Source organism: Chlorocebus sabaeus, chromosome 16 (genome assembly GCF_047675955.1).
Source record: "Chlorocebus sabaeus isolate Y175 chromosome 16, mChlSab1.0.hap1, whole genome shotgun sequence".
In the NCBI taxonomy this organism is placed as follows: domain Eukaryota; kingdom Metazoa; phylum Chordata; class Mammalia; order Primates; family Cercopithecidae; genus Chlorocebus; species Chlorocebus sabaeus.
The window spans coordinates 48,384,244-48,409,967 of record NC_132919.1 but is presented as its reverse complement, the minus strand read 5'-3'; the positions used below and the strand labels follow the sequence as shown (position 1 = coordinate 48,409,967).

General features: G+C 52.6%; 2 protein-coding genes across 4 annotated transcripts in view; one reads left to right on the top strand and one right to left on the bottom strand.

Moving 5' to 3' along the window:
• Positions 1 to 758: 758 nt before the first annotated feature.
• Positions 759 to 8,670, bottom strand: LOC140708722 (uncharacterized). The gene is made up of 3 exons (XM_073005423.1): positions 8,661 to 8,670; positions 7,862 to 8,608; positions 759 to 1,173 (listed from the first exon to the last, which is right to left on the bottom strand). Exons 1-3 carry the CDS (start codon positions 8,668 to 8,670, stop codon positions 932 to 934), a joined length of 999 nt encoding a protein of 332 aa, XP_072861524.1. The 3' UTR covers positions 759 to 931.
• Positions 8,298 to 25,724, top strand: part of ITGA3 (integrin subunit alpha 3) — a 33,707-nt gene continuing 16,280 nt past the window's right edge. The window contains exons 1-7 of one of the 3 annotated variants that reach the window (XM_073004962.1): positions 8,298 to 8,868; positions 16,426 to 16,553; positions 16,873 to 16,952; positions 20,392 to 20,641; positions 22,904 to 22,990; positions 23,382 to 23,589; positions 24,062 to 24,258. In XM_073004962.1, coding sequence (XP_072861063.1) covers positions 8,669 to 8,868; positions 16,426 to 16,553; positions 16,873 to 16,952; positions 20,392 to 20,641; positions 22,904 to 22,990; positions 23,382 to 23,589; positions 24,062 to 24,258 — 1,150 coding nt within the window. In that variant the 5' untranslated portion in view covers positions 8,298 to 8,668. The remainder of the gene's footprint in view (positions 8,869 to 16,425; positions 16,554 to 16,872; positions 16,953 to 20,391; positions 20,642 to 22,903; positions 22,991 to 23,381; positions 23,590 to 24,061; positions 24,259 to 25,724) is intronic. The other 2 variants (XM_073004961.1, XM_008011544.3) reach the window with 2 other exon arrangements.

Genomic DNA, 25,724 nt, shown 5'->3' with positions numbered 1-25,724 from the left:
GCAGGGAGGAGGAAGTGAGTCAGTGGGCACAGCGATTCATGCCTCAGAACTCTGACTTTCTTTTTCAACCCACTGAGCCAAGACGTTTGTCCCAACAGGATCCAAGGTGGGGGGAGGGGACGAGAACCAAGGGATATTAAAGAGACAGGGCCAGCCTCTTATTCGCCTGCACTGGGCTCCTGTTTTAGTGCCATAGAGTATGCGGTGATCGAACTCAGCTGGACACACCGTGGTTGAAGACCTGCCATATGATGGAGAAGCTGCCATGGGGGCTGGGAAACACAGGTGTCAACAACTGAGAATAACCACCACCACTTAGGGGGAGAGCGGCTGACTTCTGGGCTCCAGTTCTTTTTCAACAAACCCATGAATTTGGCATCTTTATGTGGAATTTATAGATGAGGAAGCAGGTGAAGGGACTTGTCCAAGGTCACAGTCCCACTGGTCTAATCGTACTGCAAGCCCGAGTGAGAAGTCAGTGCGAGTCCTGGACAACTCAAGAGTGACTAGGGATGGTGGTTGGCATTGGGGTGGGAAAAAGGCTTCACTGAGAAAGTAGAAACTCATGAAAGATTTCGAAGAACAAGTGGAGATTTTCCAACTGAACAAGTGAGGAAAGGGCATTCCAACCAGAGGCACCAGCGCGTGCAAAGGTTGGGTGGCATGGCTGGCCTGGTGCTGTCATGCTGGACCTCTGCTGAATTTCAGTGGGGATGGCACCAGGTTCAAGAGGCCGAAGAAGAGACCCAGAGTCAGTGAACGAGATATAGGGTTTATGGGGAGCTTGCGTGCAGGGACAGTCCAGTAGCAGTGGGCCAGACAGCACCACAACCGCTTGCAAAATGCATGGCATTTATATAGCTTTTTCACTTAGTACCCTGCCCCGGCAACCTCTAGCTGGCAACCCACATTTAACCCAAAACAAAAGACCTCAATCCCCAATCCCCTCCATGGCTCGAATTCCATAAGAGAAGGGCCGGGGGCTTAGATGTTCCTCATAGATAAGAAATGAGTCTCTGGGTTGGCCACTCTGATCCCTTAGCTCCAAATTCTGAATGCAGATTTTTCTTAAGTTATTGTCGTCAGATGCATCTGCCATGCAGGTGTGTTCGTGGAATCCTTCTGGGAGTGGGGACCAGGCACCGAGACAGAAGCTGTGACAGGAGGAGCCCCCTGTTGAGGAAGAAGGGAAGATGCTAAGTACTTCTGGATACATGGAGTCCAAGGAGCCTGCAGCCAGCTGGAAGTGACTGGCAAGAGTTAAACATCAAGGCTGGAGCCTGGCGGGTATCATCAGCATGGAGGAGAATGTTAACGAACAAGGGGTCAACTGTGGAGACATGAGAGATGAGAATCACAAACAGACGCTCAAAGTGGACTGAGGAATCTTGCAAGGGGAAGAGAATTCTAGGAAGGAGAGGGTAGAGAGGAGTTTAAATAAAATACAGATGGAGAGGTCAACAGGTCGCTGCTGCCACCCTAGAAAGGTCAGAGGGAAAGGGGCCAAAGTTGTCCATAGCATTTGCCCATCAGAAGAGACTGGTGCCCGAGGAGAGAAGGAGGCTCCAGTGAGATGGAGGGGGATGAAGGCAGACTGGGGAGGTGGAAAGGGTCACGGTAAACCTAAGGGCAGGATCCCTACTCCAGGAGAGGGTGGACAGGTGACTCCACTCAAAGGATGTGACTTCTAGGCTGTGACCTCCTGGGAGAATAGAGGGTAGCCCAGATGACTGGGGGTGGAGAAACAGCAAAAGTCTGGAGGCAAGAGGAAGACTGGCTCCATCAAGGAACTGCAAGGTGCTCTGTGGCCTGGGTGAAGAATTAGAACAGGTGAAGGGCAGCGGTGGGGAAGGGTGAAAAGATGAGCAGGGCCATCTCAGGGATGGTGTTGTATCCTGAGGGCAGCAGGGAACCATCAGACGTACCAAGTAGGAAAGAGACTGGTAAATTTGTAGGAACCCCACTCTGGCTGCCACGCAGGTGGTAGGGAGAGTTGGAGGCAGGGAGGGCAACAGGAAGCACTGGCAGTCATCCAGGGAGAAAGGACAGAAAGGAGCGGACACACTGGCAAGACAGCAAGAAGGCAGAATCAGGGGGACACAGTGATTGGCTGAGCTGGGTGAAGAGAAGGGGGAGCAGACATTCAAGCTTCCAGTGGGGATGAGTCCCTGGAGCAGAGCACTTGGGTGCCCCACGTGATGGTGCTTAAGGAACTTCCAATCAGGAACTTGGATTCAGGAACTGAATCCACGGGGCCAGAACTTGGGAGGGTGCTGATTTGGGAGTTATCACCATATAGTCTGAGTGATTCAGAGCCAATAAGATGGGCTGGGCATGGTGGCTCACACCTGTAATCCCAGTACTTTGGGAGGCTGAGGAGGAAGTTCGAGACCAGCCTGGCCAACATGGTGAAACTCTGTCTCTACTGAAAATACAAAAACTAGCCAGGCGTGGTTGTCCATGCCTGTAACCGCAGCTACTTGGGAGGCTGAAGCAGAAGAATTGCTTGAAACCGGGCAGCAGAGTTCACAGTAAGCCAAGACTGTGCCACTGCACTTCAGCCTGGGCAACAGAGTGAGACTCCCACTCAAAAAAAAAAAAAAAAAAAAAAAGCCAATAAGATCATTTTTACCTAAATATCAGTAAGGCACAATGGAGAGGATTTCCCACTTTGGTATTTTAGTCTTCATTTCTACCTGAGCAAATAACCATGTTTCATCTAGTGTACGGCAGCAGATACATTCCTGCATCCATTAGTATTGCATTATGAAGAAGGCAATGAAACTCAGTATTGATGAGCCATAAGGATGATGGCCCCGAATAGAGCAGGTCCAGGTTGGCCAGCCACATGGATTGACCCAGCCAGAAGTATGTGCCGTGTCCAAGATGGACACTACCATCATCCATTCACCCAGCTACTACCAAGGGCCTTACTGACCCTGTTTCCAACCACAGGACCAATCACAGCCACTGGTGGAAGGATAAATACAGATACACTTCTCACTCCTGCCCCTAAGGAGCTGACTCTGGAGGAAAGTCCATCATTGTGGAGTCGGAGAACCCTAGGGGTGTTACCAGCCACACTGGGGAGGTGTTCATATCTCCTGCACCTTGGGCATGTCAGTATTTTCAACCATATCCAGGGAGGCATCTATACCTCCTAGGGTTATTAGAAAGTAACATACATAAAAGGCTGCACACATAGTATGTGCTTAATACATATTTGTTCCCTATCTATATTCAAATATACATAAAACATTCAGACATGCAGTCACATAGGCAAACACCTGTGAATTCATAAGAGCATGTTTTGATCATCATACATGTAGGAACCCTCTACCCCCAGTGGAGTGTCTAGGGAGTTAGTGGGTGAAAGTAGATGAAGCCCTGCCCCTGATCTCCCCAGATTTCCCACCTGAGCACAGAACCCTGCTAGTAAAGAGGCTTCTCCACAGGAAATGGCAAGGCCCTTGGGGTCTGGTGACTCAGCCCTGACTCAGCCATGTGGCCTCCTGGGCACCAAAGGGCCACCTTGACTTGAGGTTGAGAATGCTGTAGGCACAGCAGAGTCCTAATCTCCCAGCCAGGAGAGAAAGGGACTCTGGGGGCCAGGGCAGGGCATGTGCAGCAGGGCCAGGCCTTGGGCAGTAGGAAAGGAAGAGAGAGACAGAGAGGGCTGGCAGGCAGGAAGTCCCCGGATGTTTGGGTCCTACTCACCATGCCCTCATAGAGATCACTGCCTATTAATCCCCAAAAAGCCTCCGCGCTTTCCCTCCTTCACTCCCAGCATCCCTCTCGCCCCACACCTGTCCCTGAAGCCCCAGTCAAATCAGTCCCTGGGCCTTTCTTACCCATTCCCTCTCTCTCTCCCTCCCTCGGCCCCTGCTCCTGCTCAACCCACCCCTTGGCCAAATTATTACACCAGCTGCCTTCTCCCACAGCCCAGTATCTCCTGGCAAAGTCAACTTCATGCAGCAGCCAGAATGTTCTGACAGCCCCCTTTCTCCCACAAGCACCACCTCTAACATACAATGCAAAATGGGTTTAGCCTCTTTAAATGTGAGAGCATCCAGAACAGGAGGCCACATCCTGGCCTGTCAATGAATGCTTGAGCCTGGCAGATTCTGAGCCAGGGGAATCGCCTGGACTAGGCCTGCATCTGGGCCACAGGAGAAGGAAATCTGATAAGCCCATTCAAGCTTCAGCACTCCTCCCTCCCTCCCTCTTCAGTAATTTGCATTTTCAATTCAAGTCAGATAGACACCTGAGTCTCAGTCCAATAGCTGAGATTTGGTACACTTTGTTGCACAGATATAAGAAGGCTTGGGACACAATGAATGCAGATTGGGGAATAGTAAGAGATTTCTCTCCAGCCCTTTCATTTCACACATGAGGAAACTGAGGCCTGGAATAGGAAGGTAACTTGCCCAAGGTGAAAAGGCAGAAGAGAGCTTGCACTCAATTGGGGGCACAGCATTGCAATTCCTCATTATTTTTCCAGCAGCTGCCCGTGTGCTTCACATCTCTGTGCTGATCTGCCCCGAGAGGTGAGGGTGTCCATTGGTGTGCTCTGGGGCTCTGGGAGAGTGAGATGAGTGCTGGGAGAGGGCAGGTAGAGGAAGACTTGTGGGAACACAGCAAGTGCTAAATAAACAGAAGCTGCCTTTGTGGAATATTGACATTGTCATTGTTCCAGCTGGGAAAACTTCACCTGAACCAGGACCCAATTCTTCTGCCTTTCTTCTGCAGCTCCTTTCTTTCCCTGTTGTCCAGATACTCCTCCTCCAGGGAGCTTCCTCGACCCTCCAGCAGAACCCACCGTTTGCACGTTGTCAACTACAGAGGCAGATGGATCCCATCCAAGGTTTGGTTTGAATGAAGACTGACGACACCACCCAAACACCAAGAGACTATGAAAAGATTTATTATTTACATAATGGAGGTCTCCAGGGGGAGCAGGGCCGGCCTTTCAAGCAGGTCCCAAATGCCTTGGGAGAGCCAGGAAGGAGACTGGCCTGGGTTTTTATTGTGGTTAAGGAGTAAGCGTTCCCTCAGGAAGGGGCTTGTGAATATTCCCCCCTCAAACACCAAAGGAGGGTGCACCCAGACTTTCTTATCAGCTTGTCCAGGTGTAGGGCACAAAGAGGGAAGGGTGAGGCTTAAAAGCTATCAGCAAACATCAACAAATGAACTTAGACTCCTCATTACACATATTATTCCGGTGCCCTTGTTTCTCTATGTTTCTAGGTGGGTCTCTTCACCATGGGGAAGGGTTGACAGATAAAGAGTTGACATGATAAAGTCAACTGAATGATGAGATGATCCTACAGATGACAGTGCCACTGAAACCAAAGGACCTTGAGATTTCTCTTTCTCCATCACTCCAGCTGAGGTCCTTCTAGTCTCCAAGTCTCCCTCCACCCCCACTCCATCTCCCCACACTGGTCTGACACTCCCCCACATTCTTTGGCTCAGGCCCTCCCCCTACCAGTCGCCCCTGCTCCGCTTCACATTCCCTCTGGACACTCCCCTGGAGTGGAAAAACCATCCCTCATCCCTTTCCGGCTCCCAGTCCCAGGATCGGACATGCTGGTCATTCCTGTTTGGGATGTCCAAAGAGATAAGGCCTGGCATGGGGCCGATCTGTCATCGCAGGACTCTCAAAGCTGTTTCAGGCAGGATCCTCACCCACACGGCGTTTCCACCCTAAGCCCCTGCCCTTCTTGCCCTGGCTGGCTCCTCTTCTCCAGGAACATGGTAGAGGACTCAGGAGCCAGGCAGAAAGCAAAGATCACTGTTCAACTTCCATCCAGGTCAGCTTCCTGTTCCTTGACCCCACATGTCTTCTAATCCCTGGAGGCCCTGGGCCACAAAGCAGACCATGAGAGAGGCTGGGTGGCTCTGGAAGTCACAGGTCAGGAACAAATCCTGTTCTAAGGGACGTCAGAGACAAGTGTCTTCTTCCCAAACACCACAGAGAAAGCTGTTATCGCAGCTGCTTTTGTTTAGGCATGTCTAGCTGTCTGACATCCATCTGCCTGGAGTTTGTCTCTTAAAGACACAGCTGTGGTCAGCGGCTTCCAGTCCTAGCTCTGCCTCCCATAAAATTCAGATCTTGGACAGGCAGGTAACCTCCTGAGGCTCTGTTTTCTCCTAAGTCAAATGAATATGATAATCCCCACCTCACAGGGAGGCCGGGAGGATAAAATGAGCCTGCCTGTGAAATGATTTGCAAACTGTAAAGCTAGGCTGGGACCTTTTCCCAGGCTCTGAATCTAATTTTGTACTCATAAGAATTATGAGTACAAAATAATTTTATTCTTAAAGAGAGCCCCAAATTGCACAAGCTTCAGACCCCACCAAACTTGAATGTGCCCAAAGTAGTGTATAAATATTAATTATTAGCATAAGTAGTTAAGGGCTCCAGGATCAGTTAACACAGGATGAAAATCCTAGTTGTGTGACCTCTGCCAAATTGCCTAACCTCCCTCAGCCTCATTTTTCTCGTTTTAAAACAGAGATAACACTCCAAAGATTGTTGTGAGGATTTAACATTTGTGAAGCATTTAGCATAGTTCCTGCTGCATATGTGCTTAATACATGGTGTTTTTTTCTCATTAAGAATAGATGGAGAAAATAATGCTTGGGGAGGCCAGGCGGGGTGGCTCACCCCTGTAATCTCAGCATTTTGGGAGGCCGGGGGTGGGAGGGGGGTGGATCACAAGGTCAGGAGTTCGAGACCAGCCTGACCAACATGGTAAAACCCCGTCTCTACTAAAAATACAAAAATTAGCCAGGCATGGTGGCAGGCGCCTGTAATCCCAGCTACTCAGGAGGCTGAGGCAGGAGAATCGCTTGAATCCGGGAGGCAGAGGTTGCAGTGAGCGGAGATCGCGCCACTGCACTCCAGCCTGGGAGACAGAGTGAGACTCTATTGTCTCAAAAACAAAAACAAAACAGAAAACAAAAACAAAACAAAACAAAATGCTCCGGGGAAAATGGGTCTCTGAGCTGCAGTAAGAGAAACGTGAGTTAGATCCAAGAAAGTACATAATTACCTCTTTTTTTTTTGAGACGAAGTCTTACTCTGTCGCCCAGGCTGGAGTGCAGTGGCGCGATCTCGGCTCACTGCAACCTGCGCCTCCCGGGTTCAAGCAATTCTCCTGCCCCAGGTAGCTGGGACTACAGGAATCCGCTACCACGCCCGGCTAATTTTTGTAATTTTTTAGTAGAGACAGTGTTTCACCATATTGGCCAGGCTGGTCTCGAACTCCTGATCTCGTGATCCGCCCGCCCCGGCTTCCCTAAGTGTTGGGATTACAGGCGTGAACCATCGCGCCTGGCCAGCGTAACCTCTTGAAGTTCCCTTTCAATTTGATTCCTTGGTGGAGGAGACCTTTAGGCTCCGCCCACCTACCGCCACCTGGCGCTACCCACCAAACACCTGATGGGGGCTGACTTCCAAGCCCAGTCTCCAAACACTCTGTTCAAGCTTGGGTAGGAAGAGGGAGCCTCTGGGATTCTCCGGGCTGGGCCCTGAAGGCAGGAGTGGACGAGAAATGGGTACGGTCTAGGCTCAGCTTCCTGCGACGCAGTGCTTCTGTGAAGGAGGGACTCATTTCTACATTGACAGTCTTATCCCTTGATACCAGAAGTCGCAGGGAAAAAAATGCTTTTTGGTAATTAAAATTAGCGACATTTGGTTGTTACCACTGCTAAATATGTCTGTCTTTGCTGAGGGGCCAATCTCAGCTCGGATCAGGATGAGTGGACAGGAGAAATAAATCTCTGCAAACACAGCGAGGAGCCTGGGTGAGAGGAAGAACTCCCAGGGACCGACAGCCACCTCTTGGGGACTCACAGCGCTGCGGAGGCGAGTCCAGCATTCCAGCCAGCCGCGCGCGGAAGTCTGTTCCCAGATGCGCCAACGCCAGGTCTCTCCAGCGGGCTGGCCTTTTCAGCAGCAGCAGCAGAGGCAGGAAAGCGGCCGGACAAATCCCACCCCCGGCTCCGCCAGTCACATCCATCTTGCTCCCGAGACGACCCTTTCCCAGAGAAGCGAGGGGCGGGAAGGGGAAATCTAAGCCTTTGGGTGTTGCCGACAGGTGTTTGGGGGAGAAGGCGGAGCTGGGGTAGGGAGGATGAGGAGGGAGGGGCGGTGCTGCCCCTTTAAGAGGCGGTGGCCGAGCCGGGACCTTTTTCTCTTTCCCCGGAAGGAAAGCGCAGCTCAGGCTGGGCTCGCAAGGTGGGGAGGTGCGGGACTGGGCGTGGAGAGGCGGGGCGCGCTCCGCAGGACCCCTCCCTCCTGTCCTCCTTGCGGTCGACCGGTGCGCTTGCCAGATCCGCCGCGGAGCCGGGATCGAAGGCAACAGCGCGGCCAAGGGGGCGCGGCCGGGACAAGCTGGGAGCCGGTTGCCCGGGGCAGGGACGGCGGCGACCCGGCCGCTGGGGAGGCGGGAAGATAGACCCACGGATCTTAAGAGGGGATCCGAGAGCGCAGCTGTGAAACTGGCTGAGGCTGGGGGCACGAAACCGATCAGCACTACGGAGCGCAGCGGCCGGCGGGTTCCAGTGTCCTTCGGCGGCGCGGGGAGCAGGTGAACAGGTCCTCACGCCCAGCTCCGCGCTCTCACGCGCTCTCGCCCGGACCCCGCTCCCGCTCGCAGCCATGGGCCCTGGCCCCAGCCGCGCGCCCCGCGCCCCACGCCTGATGCTTTGCGCCTTGATGGTGGCGGCCGGCGGCTGCGTCGTCTCCGCCTTCAACCTGGATACCCGATTCCTGGTAGTGAAGGAGGCCGGGAACCCGGGCAGCCTCTTCGGCTACTCGGTCGCCCTCCATCGGCAGACAGAGCGGCAGCAGCGCTACCTGTAAGTGAAGCTAGAGGCTGTGGGGTGCGAGCGAGAGTGTGCGTGCGGGGGATGCGGGTCCGGAGCGGAGTCGGAGTCCGGGGCAGCTGACCCTTGGGAGCCAGGATTAAGGGGCGGGTACCCAGGCGGCCCACTGGCTGCTGGGGGTTGGCGGGAAGTGGAGGATTGGGTGTGAGGTCGGGCAGTAATCATTGGCAAGTGCTGACGGGGCCAGAACCTGTCTGGACGCCACCCCTCCGCCCTTTAGATCTCTCCTGAGAGCGGAAGTGGGGTCCTGGTGACTGAGTCCTCTCCCATTCTGTGAACTGAGTACCCAGCACTAGCCTCTTCTCTCCAGGGCTGGGAGCTGGGGTAAACTGCAGGATAAACACCCAGCGGACCCCCCTTCCCCTACGCTTGGGGGAAAAATGAGCATATGCATTTAAGCACCTCGCTGGTAGTCTGCGGCCACGCCAGCCACACCCTCTGCAGAGCCAGACTGGATGGCCTTCTCAACCGCTGGCTTGGCGGATGGAGGGTGAGGTGATGGGTGAGTCTGGGCGTTTGGAGCTGTCCATACGCTCCCTCTGACGCCTTGAGGATAGCGGCAGTGGAAGAGAGAGGAGGACTTGTCCCAGCTCTGGCTGCGTCTCCTCCTGCCCACCCCCAAGCAGTGGCACTCTCCCCACAGACATCCTCCCTGCATTCCACGGATTCGTGTTGGATCTTCAACCCTGAGTGTGTTTGTTTTGGTTTGAAGAGGGAAACAGTGTTTTTCTCTTTCTTCTGTTCTCCTTCCCCAACAGCTGCAAGGAGGAGGGGAAGAGCTATGCATAGGGGAGGAAGGAGGAGGAGGTTGCACCCAGCCGCCTGGGTCCCCCTCACTCCACCAGACACACTCATGCCCAGTGGCATGTCCAGGATTCAGAGGTCTCTCTGCTGTGGCCTCAGAGCATGCCGAGGTTGGCGGCTGGGGAGGTGAAGCTGTCCAAAGAGGGATGGTGGTTAGGACAGGTTAAGCAGGTACCATCCACCTCTTTGGGCTGGGTGATCTGCCCCCTCCTAGCCTCTGCCCCCACCTGGCCTCTGACCCCACTGAACAAGAAGATGTAGTCACATTCAGGGTACACTGAAATCTCTCCCTGCTCCGGTTGAGGCCTGCAGAGATTGAGGAAGTTTAGAATGTCCAAAGTCCAAACTCTGCCCCTGCCTTGGTTCTGCCCTCCTGACCTAGCCTGCCTACCTGGACTTAACCTCAACTCCATCTTGCTCTTGCAGAGGCTAGGGCTACCACACCCTTCCCAGCCTGGCCCCAGCAGCTGCCACCTGGCCTTAGCCAACCCTCTATCTTTTGGAGATCCTGAGCCACCAGGAGCACACGTTTCTACATCAGCACTCTTTCTGCCCTAACCAAGAAAAATATTTTCAGACTTTCAATGCCAAATCTGCATGATATAAGATAACATAGGTAAAGAGATCAGACTGGAAAGAAAGAGTCAATAATGATTCCTCAACCCCTCCCCCTTTTGCCTGGTGACCTTGAGCAAGGTCCCCTCCCTGGGCCAGGTTCCCCTCCCTGGGCCATGTTTCCCCCAAAAGGGGTTGGACCTGGATCTAGTGCTCTTTCCCACTGCTGCTAGCCTGTGAGAGTCAACTTGATATGGTAGAGGGAGAAGAGGCTTGGAGGTCCCATGGCCAGTGTCCTGTCTCAGATCTGTTGCCAATACCTGAACCTGAATTTCCTTACGTGTTGGAGAGAGGGGAACAGCATGCCTTCTTTTGGGATGTTACTGGGGCTGTAACGAGATAAAGTGTGTAAAATCCTCTGCACATGTGCCTTTCTCCAAGGAGCATCTGAAGGCTCTTGCGCTGAGGCCAGAACCTGGATGCATCCTCATTACCCAGGAGCCCCGTCCAAGGTGGCTGAGCAAAGGGGTTCTACTTTTCTCTCTGGGAAACTGGAGCTGGCATTCAGCCTGCCAGGAGCCTAGAAGGTTCTAAAGCTAATGAACCTCTGAGGGGGAGGAGTTCTCTCCCTCGAGTATCCTCAGTCTTTCCTAAGGGTGGTTCTGTGTCTTGGCCCTTCTCTTCATCTCACTGAATTCAACCCCTCGGCCATTCAACCCCTCGGCCATTTGGGAGAGCCAGCTGGGCTTAGCTGCAGCCAGCTGTGTAGCCAGATGCAAACAGCTGCCTAAGTGCACAACTCAGAGGAACTAACTAGTAAGATGAGCTGCAGCCTCATATTCTGTTAGCCTGAAAGTCTCTTTGGAAAAGCGGGATCGTTCATGGTCTTGGATAGGCTCTTAAACTGGGTTTCACAGAAGGTTTTCAAGAGATGCAGGGACTCCCTGAAAGTATACCCCAAATCGTAGTATTTGTCCACTGCCCTGTGGGTGGGAGGAGGGGAGAGCACAGCTTTCTTGTTCTCCATTCAGAAGGCCTCAGAAATGGTTAGAAACCCAGGGTGGGACCTTCTTTGCTGCCCCATCACCTTCATCTCTGGACTGGGGTTCCTGGCCCACAACATAGGGGGCTCGCCCTAACCCAGGGCCCAATCTCCTACTCTGTGGAAATGAGGGGTAAGGAGCAGGCAGAGGACCAAGTGCTCTGGGCTTCTTGGCAAAATGCATGAGGGGTTCCTTGGAGGGACAGGGACTGTTCTCTGGGAGGTGGTTACTGACACCATCTCTTCTCCAGCACCTGCTCTGACATTCCTTCCTGGGAATCCAGGCATTCTGGTCTGGTCTGACCCTGTGGGCCTATGGGGATACCGCCGGTCCTTCTCTTTCTTTCACTTTTGCTTGGAAATGAGGGTATCTGGGAAGCCCAGGGCAGGGTGGCTCCTAGAAATGAGGTCATGCCTGAGGTACTCAGGAGCCAGGCTCACCTGCCATGCTGTCCTAACCTCATGTTTCCCTGGGCAGGGTGGGTGCCTGGCAGCCTCCAAGGCTCGTGCCAGCAGAAATGGGCACTGCAGCTGTGGCTGGAGGCAGAAGGCCTGCAGTTGTAGTAGGTTTTACCCAGTGACCAGTCTAGGCCAAGAGGCTTTCAACTGGGCAGGAGTGGGAGAAGCCTGATCTTGTCGAAAAAGAAGCAGCAAAGGGGGCTTGGTCAGAACTAAACAAAGAAGGAAGAGGATCCCCTTTGCAGTAAGAGGGATTGAGGTTAGATGACACTTAGAATGCCCTCGGGAGTCAAATATAGGAAAAGTACTGAAGAGCCAAGGAAAGGGAGAAGAACTGAGAAAAATGGCCTTGTTCTTTTTTTATCTGAGGCTTAGCCAAGGCTCTTTTTCCTGCCCTTTCTCATTCTCTCTCTCCCTCCAGCTTGTTGCTCTGGTTCTAGGGCTGAGTCACCAGTGGGGAGGGGGGCTGGATTGGCAGCAAAGGAAGAGTAGGGAAGGATGGGGAGGGCTGCAGTTTCAGCTCCACGGAGCGGCCTCTGGGGAGATGGCTAATTCGGGCAGCAAGGTTGGCATAGAGCTGGGATCCAGGCATCCCAGAACCACCCCCGCCCCTTCTCTGGGGCTCAGAGGTGGAGCAGGCACCCTCCCCACCTGCCTCCTGGCCTGGGGTGGGAGGGGAACACAGGAGGCTAGGTACCCAAGGAGTGAGGCCTTGCTGTGTTGGCCTGAGTGCTAGATCCTTTGGCCCCCTCTGGAATCCTCCCATGGAGCCACCAAGTGCCTTCCCGAGGTGACAGAATCTGGGAAGGTGAATCTTACAGGCTACTTCTCTGAGCATTACCCCACCCCAGTGCCCCTGGGGGCCTTCTCCTCTTTGGGGTGAGCCAACCTGGTACCTTGAATTCTCCTGGGTACTGTGCCCCGCCCTTCTTTGATTCTTCTGCTTTCTCCTTGGCTGTTCCATTAGCTTTGAACTGCCCCAAGGGGAGTGATAGGGCAGGGGTGAGGAAGGGCTTTTTCGGAACTTGGAGCTCAAGGCTCCACAGAAGCCAAGAGGGGCTGTTTGGCTGGAGCTAACGGGAGGGTGAGGAGGCAGCTGTTGGAAAGCCCTTGAGTAGTCACTTCACCCATCCCACTCCATCTGGGGGGCTGGGGGTCTCTGCTCCCCCAAGTCCAGCCTGACTCCAGGAGAGGGGCAGTCCTATCTCCTGTCTTCCTTGCTCTAAGAGCTCCATCTAGGCATCTCTCTACCTAGTCTCCCTCCTTCTGGCTGCAGCTGAGGGGATCGGCTCAGTACCGCTCTGGAAGGGGTCAGCTTTTGGATTTTGTGATCTGGACCAGACCCAAAAGCAGATGGCCAGCAGAACTGCTCATTTGCATAATTATTTGCATTTCATTTGCATGTCAGTAAGGTCCCTCTCACCTTCAGGATTCTCCAACCCTCACCACACACACCTGGGTATGTGTGGCTGCAGGAAGCTGGAACCACCCTCTGCACACCACCTTCCCCCATCCATGCGCAGGCCTCTGGCTGTAGACCCATTGGATCCTGGGCTGGGAGCCAGAGGGCCTTAAAGGGCCTCTGAGTGGGCCAAGTGGAAGCTAAAAATACTCTGGGGGGGTGAAGGGGGGCTCCCTCTGGAATCTCTGAGGAGGGAGGGGCCTGGGATGTGGGGCTGGGATTAGGGCACCAGCCCTGCCCCACCCTCTATCAGTAGGCATAAGACTGGTTCCAGGCAACAGGCAAGAGGGTATAGGTGGTAAGGGAAAGTATGTCAATCTCATTGACATGCGTGCCCAGCTCTGCCTGCTCAGTACCTCGGGAAGTTCAGAGGAGGGGGTCCCTTAGCCCCTTACTGGCTGAGTTGAGGGGGCTGGGAGGGCATGGAGACCCTTCTGCTCAGCTGCCTCCTGTGTGATAACATGCACAGGGCCGTAGAGTGGCTCTAGCTGCCAGCACTCCTGTCCCCACCCCAGTGATCACCTGGTATCCTCAAGCCATGGAAGTCTTCTTATGTCTGTCCCCTGCTCTCTCTAAACCACCAAAGGAGTCTCTTCTTTTCCCTCTGCTCCAGGTTCCCTAACATGCCAGGGCAGAAATTCCTGGGTCCAGCCAGGCATGGTGGTTCATGCTTATAATCCCAGTACTTTGGGAGGCCAAGGCGGGTGGATTACCTGAGGTCAGGAGTTCGACATCAGCCTGGCCAATATGGCAAAACCCCGTCTCTAGTAAAAATACAAAAATTAGCTGGGTGTGGTGGTGCGTGCCTGTAATCCCAGCTCCTTGGGAGGCTGAGTCAGGAGAATCACTTGAACCCAGGAGGCGGAGGTTGCAGTGAGCGGAGATTGTGCCACTGCACTCCAGCCTGGGTGACAGAGCAAGACCCTGTCTCAAAAAAAGAAAAGAAAAAAAGAAATTCCTGGGTCCCTGGAGGGAGGGCTGGGGTCATGCTAGGGCCAGTCCTGATGCCACAACAAATCAGACCAACAATGCTCATACTAACTATGGCTTCATATCAGAACACCCTTTTGCAGAATAGACCTATTTGTTCCTCCAGCAACCCTGGAGGTCAGCGGGAGAGGGGCTGCCCCCATTTTACAGATGAGGCACTCAGGGCTCAGAGGAGGAAAGGAAATTGCCCCTTCAGGCAGAACAAACCCTAGACCCAGGTCCGTGGGTTCTCAGGCTGAGCTACTCCTTTCCCGCAGGCTGTGGCTCCCTTCTCTCATCTGTCAGGCACGCCAGAGAGCGGACGTCCATGGGTGGTCAGGCAGAGGATTCATCAAGACCTTCCCAGCCCAGACAGAAGTGACTCTCCAGGCCTGGCTGCCACCCTGGCCTCCTGCCAGCTTCCCTGGCCAGGAAGCTTCACCCCTTCTCCCAGGAACACTTCCCCAGGATGAGGTCTGAGCTATAGTCTTAAAGTACAGGCAAGGTCCCACCCCCTTCCCAGCACCCTCAGGCAGTACATTCCTAACTCCCAGTGGGTGGAGACACCCCAGGCCCCAGCATGCCCAGGCCCTGCCCTGCCTACTCCCTGCAGCCCACACTCACAGGTCCCAGGCAGGAGCTATAGGCGTGGCTGTTGCTTGGCACTTCCAGACTGGCAGAAGGCCCAGAGCCCAAGTTCTTAGCTGGGAGCTGTAGAGTGATAGAGTTGCTGGGGCCAAATGGTGGGGCACCTGGGAGGTGTCTCCCACCTGAGAAGGCCAGGGCCATCAGGATTGAGCAGGGAGTGGCTCCTGGCAGAATATTTAGAGGCTGCAGGGAGGTGATGTGGGGAGAAGAAAGTCTGGTAAAACTGAGTTCTCAAACTGGGGTGCACTAGATTCTACCAGATGGTATGTTGTGGGCAGAGGAATCTACCTTTTTAACAAAGATCCCTGGGGTTTCTGATGGCCCAAGGCTTGTCCTCTAAGATGGTATTTCAGGGCCAACCCCTGCCTCTCTCTGCTCTAGCCAGCCCTCTGGTATGGGACGGGTTGCCAGGGTCCTAAGCATCCTTGTAGGAACTTGCTGTCGGCATCCCCAAAGATGGAATCTGGGCAGGCTGGGGGCAAGGCAAGAGCCCTTGCCCACCCCACCTGCTGCCCGCCCACTGGGAACTCTGCTCTGGGGCCACATTGTCCAAAGTATCAGGTACTCATCCCAACCCCTACCTGTGTGTCTGTCTTAAGGTCACTGGAGAAGGATATTGGACATCACCCAGGTCACTTAGGGGCCCAGGTCTCCAAGATCTGAGTCCCCAGATGGCTTCAGGAGGAAAAACCCAGAGCTCTGACAACCCAGCCCCCTAAGTTCTCCCCTCTGACCCCGCAGAATTTGAACTCTCTGCCAGGATTCCTCGTCTTGCTGTCTTCTGCTCAACCTTCATCTCAAAAGCCAAAGCGTTGCTTCCAAAACTGAGATCTGGCCATGTCATGCCCCTGCCTAAAATCCCTCTGCGGTTTCCCCTAAGGCTGTTCCCAGCCTGCCTTTGTGTGCCTCCCCAGAGGCTCCTGGACTCCAGCTATGCTGAGGGCCTTGCAGGTCTCTGAATCACCCTGCTGGCTCTTGCTTCCTGGCCCTGCACATGTGTGCCTTTGCCCACGTGGCCTTCTCCCCTTCTTCACCTGGAGAACCCTGGTCACTGTTCCCAGACTCAGATTAGGTCACCTCTTCTGCTGGCCTCCGTGACTGCCCCCTCAGCCCTGAGCCTGAGCTGCTGTGCTACCTGCTTCCCCCTCCCGGGGCACTTCCTTCCAGTGTCCTTTTTCCTTGCCTGCCTTCCCTTATGCTGGGCACTTCTGGAGGGCAGGAGCTGGGGGTCTCCTGGCACCAACAATCTGTAAATGTATGTTGAATAAATAGTGGCCGGGTGCGGTGGCTCAAGCCTGTAATCCCAGCACTTTGGGAGGCCGAGACGGGTGGATCACGAGGTTAGGAGATCGAGACCATCCTGGCTAACACGGTGAAACCCCGTCTCTACTAAAAAATACAAAAAACTAGCCGGGCGAGGTGGCGGGCGCCTGTAGTCCCAGCTACTCGGGAGGCTGAGGCAGGAGAATGGCATGAACCTGGGTGACAGAACGAGACTCCGTCTCAAAAAAAAAAAAAAAAAAAAAACCAAGTTGTTTGAAGTGGGGCTTGGGGAGTCTGAACCCGGACCCACCTCCCTCCGTATCCCCAGGCTCCTGGCTGGTGCCCCCCGGGAGCTCGCTGTGCCCGATGGCTACACCAACCGGACTGGTGCTGTGTACCTGTGCCCACTCACTGCCCACAAGGACGACTGTGAGCGGATGAACATCACAGTGAAAAGTGAGGGGAAGAGGCTGGGGAGGGGTGCCGGGTCAGAGGTCTGGCAGGGGGTACTGCAGAGAGAATGGCCTAGAGGAGATAGAAGGCCTCACCCAGCTTCTAGTCGCTTCTTGTCCAGCTGGGAAGAGGGTGCTCTAGAGGAGAGTGGGGCTGGATGGGATTGGTGGAGCTTAGAATAATGACGAGCTGGAGAAGGGGAATTGGGAGGGCTGTCCTGTGGGTGGAGGGCCCAAGCAGGACCCACCCCTGCCCTCTGGAGGCTTTGGGCACTGAAGTATGGGTGAGGTTCTCTGGTTCATGATCCTTCTGATGCCCACAGGTGACCCTGGCCATCACATTATTGAGGACATGTGGCTTGGAGTGACTGTGGCCAGCCAGGGCCCTGCAGGCAGAGTCCTGGTAAGTGGATGCTCAGTGTCGGCTCCTCTACCTCTCCCTGGCTCTCTCCTCATCTCCTAGAGCTGGGAGGAAAGAAGAGGGCAGCAGGCGGGTCCACGGCGTGTATGTGCTGGGGCCTGCACACAAGTCCCTTCCTGTGGCTGTGCATCCCTCGCTCCCTGCACTCCTGGGGAGGGAGTGAGTATCCTGTGCTCTCCCAAAGCTAGGCACGGCCTGAGTTCTCTGACTCATCCACTTCCTCCCCATGCCCACACTGGGTGCTCAGCCTTCGTGGGAACAAGCCGAGAGAGCTGAGGGAACTGCGAGGAGGAGAAAGGGCAGAGAGGGCCGCAGGCGGCTCAGCACTGGCTGGCGCTCCTTCCTGGGAGGCTGAGTGCCGGAAGAGGCGCAGCCCTGCTGACCCTGGCTCACCCAGCTCTGGTCTGGGGGCTAATCAAATGTGTCACCTCCTGCCCACATTCTACAATGCCAGCCCCTGAGTTCTCCATTTCTGAGTCCCAGATAGACATTCCCCCCACCGCCCCATTTTTTTCTCTCTCTGTCTGTTTTTGTTGTTGTTATATTCAGAAAGGATTTTATTAGTTCACACACAGAAGAGTTCTGGTTAAGGCTTGCCTTGCTCCTGATGCTAATATGATGCCACAAGGATGTGAGGTATCTCAGGCACTTAACTCTGTGTTCTTCGTGTTGCCTCCATTCTTTGATAGGCAGTCTTTTCATGGTGCATGAATGCAACAGCTTCAGCTTTATCTTCTTTGACCTTCAAGTTCTGTAGTCCTGGTAGATATCTGATTACAACTCATTAGCTCTGACTATTTCAGGTGCTCTTCTCTGAAACAATTACTATGGCCAAGAGAATGCAATACTTATGCTTTCTTCAGACATGAATTATCAGTATCCAGATAGGCACATAAACTCAGTCTTAGAATGTGCTTCTTTGATGTCAGGTTTTTCTCTTGCCTTGATAGTTTCACATGGCTGGGGAAGCCTATCACGGTGGAAGGCAAGGAGGAGCAAGTCCCATCTTATGCTGATGGCAGCAGGCAAAGAGAATGAGGCTCTCTCTCTCTCTTTCTCTCTCTTTTCTTTCTTCTTTCTTTCAAGATAGAAGACTCCTAGCTGTGTGCGGTGGTTCACGCCTGTAATCCCAGCACTTTGGGAGGCTGAGGCTGGTGGATCACGAGGTCAGGAGTTCGAGACCAGCCTGGCCAATATGGCGAAACCCTGTCTCTACTAAAAATATAAAAAATAAACCAGGTGCAGTGGTGCCCACCTGTTCTCCCAGTTACTCAGGAGGCTAAGGCAGGAGAATTGCTTGAACCTAGGAGGTGGAGGTTGCAGTGAGCCAAGATCACACCACTGCACTCCAACCTGGGTGACAGAGCAAGACTCCATCTAAAAAAAAAAAAGAAGAAGAAGACTTCATCTCTCAACCAGGCTGGAGTGTAGTGGTGCCATCTCAGCTCACTGCAGCCTTGACTTCCCAGACTCAAGTGACCCTCCAGCCTTAGCCTCTCAGGCTAATTTTTTAAGTTTTTATAGGGACAGGGTCTGACTGTGTTGCCCAGGCTGGTCTCAAACTCCTGGGCTCAAGTGATCCTCCTGCCTTGGCCTCCCAAAGTGCTGGTGCTAGGATTTCAGGCGTGAGCTACCATACCTGGCCCTATTTTTCTTTTTCTTTCTTTCTTTTTTTTCTTTTATAGATGAGGTCTGGCTCTGTCACCCAGGCTGGAGTGCAGTGGCACGATCATAGCTCACTGTAGCCTTGAACTCCTGAGCTCAAGTGATCCTCCTGCCTCAGCCTCCCAAGTAGCTGGGATTATAGGCAAGAGCAACAATGCCTGGCTTTTTTCTCATTTTAAAAATTGATGTGGCCAGGCTAGGTGGCTCATTCCTTTGGAATGAGGCAGGAGGATCGTTTGAGCCTAGGAGTTTGAGACCAACCTGGGCAACATGGCAAAATTCCGTCTCTACAAAAAATATATAAATTAGCCTGGCATGGTGGTGTGTGCCTGTAGTCCCAGCTAGCTGAGAGGCTGAGGTAGGAGGATCACTTGAACCCTGGAGAAAGAGGTTGGAGTGAGCTGAGACCATGCCACTGCACTCCAGCCTGGGTGACAAAGTCGGACCCTGTCTAAAAAAAATAAAACAAACAAACAACAGAAAAAATTGATGTAATGTTTACATATAGTGAAATGTATAGATTTTAAACTTCAATGAATTTTTACAAATGTATATACCTGTAGAACCAAAAATATATCTTAAAATCACTCCAGAAGGTGCCCTTGTAACCCCTCCTAATCATTTGCCACCCCATAAGCCATCGCTGCTGTGATTTCTGTCACCTTTGAACACTGTTAAAGCTCCAGGTTGGCATCAGTTCACTGAAATGCTTTTTTGAGACCCCTGTTATGGATGGCTGTGGTCTAGGAGTCCATTTAAAGTGATTCTGCACCCTGGATCCTTTAGCAGTTATTTACACCGTTCATTCAACAAATATTTAGTGAGCCCCTACTGTGTTACCAAACACTGTGCTATTCCTAGAAGCTTAGCAGTGACTAAGGCAGGCTCAGGCATCGTGCTGGTGGAGCTCACAGCTAGAAGGGACCACAGAAAGCAAGTAAACAAGAACCAGGGCCTATTTTTGGACTTTGCCTGCCTCCAGGCTGTTTTAAGTCACCCTATTCTGGCCCATCAGTTTGCCCAATAAATATATACTGAGCAGCTAAAGTGCACTCAGAGAAGCTGTGCATAGATTCTCCCCTCTGTGAGGCAGCACAGCATGTGCTTAAGAGCTCAGATTTTGGAAGCAGACAGGCTTGGTTTGAATATTCTCTGCTTCTCTCTAGATATGAGATCTTAGGCAGGTTAACTGAGCTCTCTGTGCCTCAGTTTATCTAAAATGGGGAAAATAATCATTCCTACACCATAGGGTCACTAGCAGGCTTAACACTTAATATGTGAGGAGCTTAGAATTGTGCCTGGCATATAGGAAGCACTCAGGAAGTGTTAGCTGCTGCTATTATTATTACTGTCATTGTAATTATCATTTTAATAATGGTCCTTTCATTAAGAGGATAGGGTCATCTGGAGACAGCAGAGCAGTAAGTTCTTTAATCTCTCTGTCACTACCCCCTTCTAGACCAAGAGCCTGAACCCCACAGTCTCTCATCCTTCCCTGCTTTCCCTTTGCTGAGATCTGTAAGCCACTCTCAAATCCACACTTTACAGCTTTCCAAAAAGTGTTCCTGACCCTCAGAGCAGATTTCTAAATTCTGGAAAGGAGATGCAGGTTTAAGTATCACCGGGAGAAGAAGGAGAAGCCAGGAGATCTCCTTTGACTCCTGTTCAGCAAAGCCAGAGGCTTACAGGGTAAAAGAGACAGCTGACCCGGGTCCCTGTGCCTGACTGAGGCTGCCTGTGTTTGGGGGGTCCCCAGGTCTGTGCCCACCGCTACACCCAGGTGCTATGGTCAGGGTCGGAAGACCAGCGGCGCATGGTGGGCAAGTGCTACGTGCGAGGCAATGACCTAGAGCTGGACCCCAGTGACGACTGGCAGACCTACCACAATGAGATGTGCAACAGCAACACTGACTACCTGGAGACGGGCATGTGCCAGCTGGGCACCAGTGGTGGCTTCACCCAGAACACTGTGTACTTCGGCGCCCCTGGTGCCTACAACTGGAAAGGTGGGGACCATGGGGCCATGGGGGAAGAAAGGAAGAGCAGAGACCACCCACCCCCAGTTAGCCACTGGGACAGCTGACCTAGACCATCCACACTAGAAACATGACCTCGTGCCAATATCAGCAACCACCATGACTTCTACTGTTTTAAAGCACTTACTATGTGCCAGGGGCCTTATACATATTATGTCAATCAATCTTTTTCTTTTCTTTTTTGACATAGGGTCTCACTATGTCACCTAGGCTGGAGTGCAGTGGCACACTCATGGCTCACTGCAGCCTTGACCTTCCCAGGCTCAGGTGATCCTCCTACCTCAGCTTCTTGAGTAGCTATGACCACAGGCATGTGCCACTACTAGGCTAATTTCTGTATTTTTTGTAGAGTTGGGGTTTCACCATGTTGCTCAGGCTAGTCTCGAACTCCTGGGCTTAAGCAATCCACCCTCCTCGGCCTCCCAAAGTGCTGGGGTTATGGGCATGAGCCACCACGCCCAGCCTCAATCATTTTTAAAATACTCTTATGAGGCAAGTATTATTATATCCATTTTACAAAAACAAAAACTAAGACTTACAGAAGTAAATTGCCCAAGGCCAACAAAGTTGTGAAACCTGGATTGGAATACAGGTCCACCTGATTTCAGTTTAACCATTTACAAACTAATTCTAAAAATAAAACATGCTCCTGGTAGAACCACTACATAGTACAGTAGGATTTGGTAAAAATAAAGTGTAAAAGTGTTCTTCCCCCACCCTTCTTTCTATTCCCTAATGTTAACAGTATATTGCGGGTCCTTCTAGATTTATTTTAGAACAATAGGTATTGACAGGTGCAGTGGCTCACGCCTGTAATCTCACCACTTTGGAAAACTGAGGTGGGGATCACTTGAGCCCAGGAGTTCAAGACTAACCTGGGCAACATAGGGAGACCCCATCTCTACAAAAAATTAAAAAATTAGCCAGGCATGGTGACACACGCCTATCGTCCCAGCTACTCAGGAGGCTGAGGTGGGAGGATTGCTTGAGCCTAGGAGGTTGAGGCTGCAGTGAGCTGCGATTGTGCCATTCTCCTCCAGCCTGAACAGCAGAGCAAGACTTTATCTCAAAAAACTAAATAAATAAATATCACTACTTTCTCTCTTTCACTTATCAAAAGTCATGGGCACTTTTTCATGTTGATATATGTAGGACCATCATTTTAGAGGGTGCAGAGTATTTTCTTGTAAAAGACGATGCTTATAAAAGACTACACTACACATGGTCTCACAGGGGGTGTCTGACTGCTTACACTCCCTCCATCTCTTTGCCTCCCTCCATCACACAGGTTGTAGCAATAGTGACCCCTTTTCCCTTACTGAACCTTTGTTGTTGCAGAATCAGCAGGCAGAGGAGCCTTGAATCTCCTCTTGACCAACAGGTAGCCCCAGGCATAGTCACAGCTCTGGGCTCACCAAAGGCTGAGGCCTCTGCCCCCTCTTCTGCTCCTGCCTCCCACCCCCTGGTCATGTCACACCTTGGCGGGGTCACAGATACTTTCCAGCAGCAGCCCTGGGTGCAGGGTCCAGCTAGGCAGCCCAAGTTTGGGGTCAGGACCAGAAAGAGGTAATGGTGTGGAGTCTGACCTCAGTGTCTAGAGAGTGGGGAAAGCCATCTAGCTTCTAATATCCAGGCGCCTGAATGATTAAGTTCTAGCCATGGCTGTAACAACCAGCTCCCCATGGGATTATGAACAGGTCAGCTTCCCTCCCGAGTCTCACTTTTCTCATCTGCAAAACGGGGGTCATAATTTAACCTCAAAGAATTGTTAAAATAGGCCAGGTGCAGTGGCTCACACCTGTAATCCCAGCACTTTGGGAGGCTGAGGCAGACGGATTACTTGAGGCCAGGAGTTCGAGACCAGCCTGACCACTGTCTCTACTAAAAATACAAAAATTAGCCGGGCATGGTGGCACACGCCTGTAATCCCAGCTACTCAGAAGGCTGAGGTAGGAGAATCACTTGAATCTGGGAAGCTGAGGTTGCAGTGAGCCAAGATCACGCCACTGCACTCCAGCCTGGGCAACAAGAGCGAGACTCTGTCTCAAAAAAAAAAAAAAAAGAGGAAAAAGTAATTGTTAAAGAGGATGTGATTTATAAATGGCAAAGTGCTCACCAATAAAAGGGGTTATTATTATCCTTGTTGGGTGGGGGTGGGGGTGGGCTGGACATAGTAGAGGAAACCAGTGGTGACTTATACTCCCTACTCTCCCTCCCTCAATCCCTGTGAAGGAAACAGCTACATGATTCAGCGTAAGGAGTGGGACTTATCTGAGTATAGTTACAAGGACCCAGAGGACCAAGGAAACCTCTATATTGGTGAGTACAGTAGTGGTAGCCCATCGAGTGATAGAGGGGAAGGGGGCTTAGTCCATGGTGGAAAGGTGAGGCCAGAGTGCAGTTGTGACTAATGGCATTTAGTTAAACTAGCACATGCGGATTGACCAGCACCTGTATGCCAGGCCCTGTTCCAAGCGCTCAAGATGCAAAGTTCTTGCCTTTAGGATACTCACAGTCCAGTGTCCAGGCAGAACCAGGGCTGGGATGGGGCATGGCTGCTGGCCATCTGGAGTCTACTTACTTGCCCTACTTGGAATGGTGGGATAGAACATCATGGTGAGGGGCAAAGGAGGGGATAGGGAGATGGGTCCAGAGTAGAAAGAGACAAAGTTGACTGGGACCTTGGTTGAACATCTTCCCTCTATCCCAGGGTACACGGTGCAGGTAGGCAGCGCCATCCTGCACCCCAAAAACATCACCATTGTGACAGGTGCCCCACGGCACCGACATATGGGTGCGGTCTTCTTGCTGAGCCAGGAGGCAGGCGGAGACCTGCGGAGGAGGCAGGTGCTGGAGGGCTCGCAGGTGGGCGCCTATTTTGGCAGCGCCATTGCCCTGGCAGACCTGAACAACGATGGGTGAGAATCTAGGGACATCCTTTGGGGCCAGGGAGAGCAATGGGTGGGGGAAGGCTTACCTAAGCCAGGTCAGGGGAGTGGAGGATTTTCAGTTGTGCAGCTGTCTGCATGTTGTTTGCAGGGGTTTGCAATCAGACTTTATGGGAGTCTGGGCATTTGCACATGGCATTTGTGGGACCCCTGCACTTGCTTTTTTCTGCTTGGGATTTGTATGCTTCAGTGGATGTGGGTTGTTTGGGTTTGATCTGTGCCTACATGGCATCTCCATGACATATGTCTTCTATTTGGGGAGTCATATTGGCATCTCCATGCCCTTCCCATACACATGTCCTTCCCACCCATGACCTGTGGCCAGAAGAGCCATTTGCAGAGCCCTGTGCCCTGGCACAGTCACGCCTGTCAAACAAGAGCTATGCTGCATATTGGAGGCTGACCTCACACTCCCATTTCCCTCTCCTTCTCTCCTGTGCAGGTGGCAGGACCTCCTGGTGGGCGCCCCCTACTACTTTGAGAGGAAAGAGGAGGTAGGGGGTGCCGTCTATGTCTTCATGAACCAGGCGGGAACCTCCTTCCCTGCTCACCCCTCGCTCCTTCTTCATGGCCCCAGTGGCTCTGCCTTCGGCTTATCCATGGCCAGCATTGGTGACATCAACCAGGATGGATTTCAGGGTATAAGCCAGCACCCCTCCCCCAGCACCCCTGCTGACTGAGTACCAGCTGCACACCAGGCTTGACAGGGCCCACAGATGAGACAGGATGGGGCCGGACCTGGGGAGCTCGCAGCAGTACTAGAGAGAGGATGTGCAGGTGTACAGAGGGAGCAACAGAGGCAAGCTCAGTGGGCCTCCTGGAGGAGCTTGCATGCTGCTGTGCAGCCAAGGCTGGGCTGAGAGTGCACAGTAGAGAACTGATGGGACACAACATAGGCATGGAAACTGGCCGGGTGTGCCCAAATCTGCGGGTGTGGAGTGTTCACATCAGAGAGGAGGCTGAAGAGGGAGTGGAGTGGGGTGGGGTGAGAGTGGATGCTTTGAAAGCCAGGCAGAGTATCTTAGGGATTTATATGTGAGAGTGGATGCTTTGAAAGCCAGGCAGAGTATCTTAGGGATTTATATTTGGGTAATGGTAATGGTGGGGTGGTGGGGCATCCAGAGAAAGTTTTAGAGCAGGGATGTGATATAATAACTTTGTACCCTGAAGGATGATTCTGGTAGGGGTATGGGATGAGTGAGTGCAGGGGTGGAGCAAGGCTAGGGGAGTGAAGATCAAGAATGTAATATCTCAGGTGGGGGATGATAAAGAATGGGACAAGGTGGGAGTCCTGGATATAGGGGTCCTCATAAGTGTTCTGCAGGACTTGGGAACCAATCGGACCTGGGGTATCAGGGAGAGGGGCAGACCCAGGGCTGGAGTCAGTGCCATAGGGGCACCTGGCTTATCTGAAAGTCACTTCGCTGATAACCTCAGTTTCCCAGGACATAGCTGAGAATGAAGAGGAAGGCAAAGGAGCCTCTGAAGACCCAAACTAGGTGCCAGAAAGTTCAGTCAACAAAGGCCAAGCGTGCACTGTGGAAGTCATTTGGTTTCGGCCTGGGACCTGCTTCCACTCACTTTACAGGGCTTACTAACAAGCTTGGCTTGCTGATTCCCTAGGCCTTATCCGATGCAAAGCTGCAAACTGGGAAGAGTTCAGTTTAAGAAGATAACCCAACACTTGGGGTTTATTTGTGGAGATAATGATTAGAATGTTAAAAGCCTTGACACTTTCAGTGATGTTCGCTGTAGTGTTATGGTTAAAATCCCAGCCCCTGCTGTGAGATAAGCCTGGGCTCAAATTTTCTCTTCTCTACACTTATTGGTTGTGCAACTCTGGGTTTTTGGAGTGTCTCCTCATCTATAAAGTTGGGGGGGACAATAGTACCCACCCCACAGCACTCTCGTGAAAATTAAATGAATAGCTGGGTGTGGTGGTGTATGCCTGTCCCAGCTACTCAGGAGGCTGAGATGGGAGGATCACTTGAGTCCAGGAGATTGAGGCTGCAGTGAGCTATGACTGTGCCACTGCACTCCAACCTGGGTTACAGAGAGAGATACTGTCTTTAAACACACACATGCATACACACACACACACACAC